At 34.7% G+C, this 5,443-nt stretch overlaps 1 protein-coding gene across 1 annotated transcript; it reads left to right on the top strand.

The window, feature by feature from the left end:
• The first annotated feature begins 1,238 nt into the window (after window positions 1-1,238).
• On the top strand, window positions 1,239-5,068 carry LOC111375115 (ATP-dependent Clp protease proteolytic subunit 4, chloroplastic-like). Its single transcript, XM_022997905.1, has 3 exons — window positions 1,239-1,788; window positions 3,619-4,122; window positions 4,766-5,068. The coding sequence occupies exons 1-2, from the start codon at window positions 1,367-1,369 to the stop codon at window positions 4,103-4,105; spliced, it is 909 nt and encodes a 302-aa protein (XP_022853673.1). The 5' UTR covers window positions 1,239-1,366; the 3' UTR covers window positions 4,106-4,122; window positions 4,766-5,068.
• Window positions 5,069-5,443: the final 375 nt, after the last annotated feature.

A 5,443-nucleotide genomic window follows, 5' to 3' on the forward strand; every position in this document is an offset into this window, starting at 1 on the left:
TCACTGTCGACTAGACTCAACAATCGACATAGAAGTGCATCAATAATCTGACCCGAGTATTGCAGATCTCTCAACGGGTATAAGGACTACGGGAAGGATTGGCGCAGCATATTAGCATGCTGATCATCAAGCAGCTCTAACACAGCTGTGAAACTATCAAAGCTATTATTCCACGTAGCTTTGCCTGACATTTGTCTCAACTCTGCGTCAAAATGATAATCCATCTTGTAAAAATTCAAAATGTTAGAACATTGTACAAATGATAATAGTAATAACAGAAAATTTAGCGAATGAAATTATAACTACAATACGCAAGTCGTAGGTTCATAATAATTAAAATCATCAATAATGTTTTTATCCTATTATCAATAATGTCAATTTTTTTCCAATTATCACAATTTTTTTAATCAATTCAAGTTCAAAAAATAATTAAATTCGATGAACGAAAATAATCTTATTTATCAAAAACTAATAATAAAAATAAAAATAAATATTAAATTTCAAATTAAATTTTCAACAATTATTTCAAATTACAATTAAAAAATTCCCAACAATTATTTCAAATTATTATTTACCAAAAATGAAAAAATAAAAATAACTATTAAAACAAAAATTAAATGTAAAAATTTTATTTAAATTTAGTCGTAACAATTTTATTTAAATTCGACAAACTAAATAATTTATTATTTATTAAAAATTATTTAAAATTAAATTATTAAATTATATGTGAAAAAAAATTGGGCAAGAAAAAAATGTGTTTGGGCCGACTGCATACCGACTGTTACCCGACCGTTAACAATCGGGTAAAAATTAAAAATGACAGCTGCTAGGGCAGCCGGCCTTCTTCAACGTTTCTCGCCGAAAAATCACAATTTCCGGCAAAAAAAGCTTCCCAATTCAAAAAACCAACCATTTTTTTTATAATACATAAACCCTATTTTACTTATATAAACAAAAATATATTGAAAAAATCTCCCACAAAAGAATCATTCACACCTTTAATCAAAATCTAAACATTAATCCAACAAAATAATGGTTATCTTAACAAAAAGTAGTTCGTCGGCGATGGACTAGCAAGTTCTCCGATCGATTGGAAATCGACCTTAATTTTTTCAATTTTATGAGATTCAGTTTTATGCGAAGTCGAGGGATATTTTGAGATTTTAAGCTTTAAATTCGATTTTTTTTAATTAAAAAGGGGTCAAAGGCCACTATGAAAATAGGGATGATTATCCTGTTATTTCCAACAATTTCCTCAATTAGGATGAGCCCAGGAGGTTTTAAGGTCACCTAGGCCCCGCTCCCCGCCTTATCTCTCCACCGCCATCTCAACCGCCGTGCCACAGCCACAGCTACCGCTACCGGTATGGATTCACTCCTCCTCTCCACTTCACCCTACACTAATTTCTCACTTCCCCAAAATCGTTCCTTTCTCTTTAAACAAGCCCCAAAACCAATCCTTTTCCTCCACCCTTCCAAATCCCTAAAATGCTCCCTCAATTCTTTCTACCAACCAAACACCTCCACAACCCACAATCCCAAAATGCCATCTCCATATTCCCTATTTCTCCACCTCTCTGCCTCCGCCCCGCAGACTCCTGCTACCGCGATACGAGGTGCTGAGGGCGACGCCATGGGCTTATTACTGAAGGAAAGAATTGTCTTTTTGGGGAACAACATTGATGATTTTGTAGCTGATGCTATTATCAGTCAGCTGCTTATGCTCGACGCTCAGGACCCTACTAAGGATATTCGACTGTTTATTAATTCCCCAGGTGGCTCCCTAAGGTATTTATACTTGCTCACAAATATATATGTAAATTTCGTTTCATTTGATGAATTTATTCTTTAATGTTGCTGTGATTGATGTGTGTGGCATTGTTTTTGTTTGCTGGATGCTAAATCCTGATTTTTAGTATTGCGGCCTTGGAAAATAGAAATATAATTGTCATTGTTCTCATTGGGGGTGTATGGGCACCTGAATCCCACGTCAGAAGTATGAGCTTGCTTTGTGTGGTTTATATAGGCTTGGATTCTCCAACCTCAATGGCTAGCTTTAGGGTAAGGCTTTTCCAAGTTCTATGACACTAATCAAATCCTGCGTCCGGAATCAAAATGATGACCAAAATAGAGAAACTAATAGGGATAGAATTCCTTCTCACTTTTAAGAAATCTTAACATATTAATTTTGAACACGAGTATGGGAGTCAAATTAAGTTTTTATGATTTAACGTCAAATGGTTTGTTATACTAGTATGATTTTGCAACAGTGTAGAAACATGGCATTTTTGCACATACATAATATTTTCCAACGTGTTTACCTTGTATCGTTGATACTTTCAAATTGGTACCTTTCTTATCGTGATATTATCTATGGTTGTCTAAAGATGGTATCAGTTAATGCCAAATGCAAATTCATGTTTTGGATGCAAATTCTGTACTAGATGGAATGACAATGTAAAATTTAATGTAGTTTCTCAGGCTGTGAAATTCATCCCAACCATTGTGTCAGTAAGTGGAAGTGGGCAGCATCATACAAATTATTGAATGGCAAGTGAGTTAAAGAGAGAAGTTTTAAATAAAAAAGCTGGGACCAACAATGGATGCTTAGTGTCTATGAGAAACAAGAAACGTGCAGATTATGTACTACAATTTCGTAATGTATCATCAGATTTCTGGAGCTTTATGAGAGAGGCCTACCTTGGGGATACCACTGCTCAATGTATTGTCTCAAGATTATCCATTGTTCATTCAGGCCTCCATTTGGGAAGAATTTATAAATATATAGAGATGAGTGGTAGATAAGTGGATAGTACATGTGGGTCGATTGGAATGTTTAGTTGAAAATAAAGTTTGACAAATTTATAAGTGATCTTTAAATTTGCCAAATGGAGGCTAAGATTTCAGATTGTTATATACCTTCATGGTTCTTTAACTAAAATCTTCTTACATTTAGGATCTAAATTCTAAAAGACGTTGAAGATGAAATTGCTTCTCAAACAATAAAATCAAATGTGAAATTGCTTCTCAAACAATAAAATCAAATGTTGTGCAAATGCAAACATACTTTTTGTGAAGCATAGATGAAAGAGCGTGTTAAAGATGGATATCATCTGTATTACATGGCAAAGTGGTGGAAGGTTCCTTTTAATCCTTCCACAATCATGGTATTTTCTGTATGCGTGTAATGTTGATGCTAATATCTCTGACATCGGTTCAGTTTGGTTAGAAAAGAAAAAGGAAAAAACAATACAATTTTTCTGCGTGTTGTAGACTTTTAAATTAGTAAATTTTGTCTAGATTTAGTTCAGGGAACAAGAGATTGAGCGAGTGAACTTGGCTGAAATACTTTTAGATGAGTTTTCAATTTTTCTTTGCAATCTTCAGTAATTAAACTTGTACCCATTGGTCGGAGCTTAAAATTTCGTTTTTAATCTTACGTGGGCTAAGACATGCAAACCGAGCCTGGTTTCAATGTGATGTGTTTACGTCTGCTTTTTTCATGTTGTACCCCTTACTGAGTTTCATTCTTCTAGTTTACTGATTTTGAATTAGTTTGCTTAGTTGCATGCTTTTCTAGATTCTCAATTCATATATGCTGTTTCTATCTTTTACCAGTGCTACAATGGCCATCTTTGATGTTGTACGGCTTGTAAGGGCTGATGTCTCCACCGTCGCACTGGGTATTTCCGCATCAACTGCTTCTATAATTCTTGGTGGTGGCACAAAGGGCAAGCGCTTTGCAATGCCCAATACACGAGTCATGATACATCAACCACTGGGGGGTGCTAGTGGCCAAGCAATAGATGTGGAAATTCAAGCTCAGGAAGTTATGCACAATAAGAAGAATGTCACAAGACTTATATCTGAGTTCACTGGTCGGTCACTTGAACAAGTTGAAAAAGATATTGATAGAGATCGTTACATGTCCCCTATTGAGGCCGTTGAATATGGCATAATTGATGGAGTTATCGATGGAGATAGCATAATTCCACTTGTGCCTGTTCCTGAAAAGGTCAAGGCCTCTACATTCAATTACGAGGAGATCAGTAAGGACCCTAAAAGGTTTTTGACTCCAGACATCCCTGACGACGAGATATATTAGCTGGACCAGTATTACAGGTATAGTAACTTTACAATTTTCTTTATTAGTTTGGTGCCGAGTGTATGTTAATAAAGCTGAACTAAAGAAAATTCCGCAGCTCAACTGATGTCCCAGCTTATCTGTACCAAAAAATATACACAACTATATGCTAAGTTCAAAACAACCGAACAAGATAGATTAGAATAGAAATCACGTGCGGTTCGCTTGCCATCGGAGACTTCGTCCATGATGCCTGTGCTTGGTTTTGTGAATGCAAGTTTACGTAGTTTGTCTTTGTGGGGGTGTGAGACCTTCAAAAAACTTGTGCATTTTTAGATGTAAAAATAGAGAGCGTGCAGTTTTAAGTTAGTCCGCCCATGTTTTTCTCATAGCCAGTCTCGAGACTAGATGAAGGAGGCGGCTTGTGGTAAGTTGACAACCAATAGATAACTTTATAAAATCTTATGACTTGAATCCGGATACACAATATATATTAGATTTAAGTTAAGGGATTTTCATCTTGTTATTTTGGAACTAACCGTTATTGCAAGGGATTTTCCATTTTCTTTGGAGAAACGTGCTTGAATTAGCGACCTTGGCCGTAGAAAACCCATTGCTTATAGTCTGCTAGGGTGACTAAATCCACTTGTTTCTGTTGCTTTTGCTTTCTCTGTGTGTCAGGTTTGTATTTTAAGGTGGCTGGAGCCGTTGAGGAAACTCGAACAGGACTAGGTTGCCCATGCTGCTGAAGTATTTTCTATACGGCAAACTAGACTTGCTACAGAGCTCCATTTCTTTGATTGATTTATCTTTAGTTCTCATTGACTCAATTGATATTTTCTTATTGTTTCTTTGGAGAGGGGGAAATTGTAGTTGTGGTCCTTTTGAGACTTGAATCACTGCATTGTAATGTATCAATGACAGAGCAAAGAACGACAATATGATCTTGCTTGGACATTTATTAAAGTAGAGGTTTTGAGCGAAGATCGATTTTGAGTGATTTTAGTATTGATTTTGAAAACAGTCAAATTCGTGCTTATTATCTGCTAGTTCTAAAACTTTGAAAAAAATAAAATAAAATTACATAAATGCTCTTTAGTGAAATTTTAAATTTCTATTGACTTTTTTACTCATAAGAGTTTACTTTTAAATAATTTTTTTAATTATAAGTTAATCTTTAACTTAAAATTTTAAGCTAGTATATTTTACTTATAAGTAAATATTGTAATTGTAAGTTGATTTTTTAGTTTTAAAAGCTTTCATGATTCTAATAACTATTTTCATTCTCCTATTTTTGAAACAACAAAATAAATTAATAAAATATCGGTTTTGTCTAACAAAATAACAAACATGGTCCCA

The sequence above is a fragment of the Olea europaea genome, unplaced genomic scaffold (assembly GCF_002742605.1).
Source record: "Olea europaea var. sylvestris unplaced genomic scaffold, O_europaea_v1 scaffold134, whole genome shotgun sequence".
Lineage (NCBI taxonomy): Eukaryota > Viridiplantae > Streptophyta > Magnoliopsida > Lamiales > Oleaceae > Olea > Olea europaea.

What these genes read in the sequence shown, in the direction of transcription:
- LOC111375115 (XM_022997905.1), top strand. Translation starts at nt 1,367, where the DNA reads ATGGATTCACTCCTCCTCTCCACTTCACCCTACACTAATTTCTCACTT. An exon ending in TCCCCAGGTGGCTCCCTAAG is followed by an intron (nt 1,789 to 3,618) that starts GTATTTATACTT and finishes ATCTTTTACCAG; the next exon opens with TGCTACAATGGCCATCTTTG.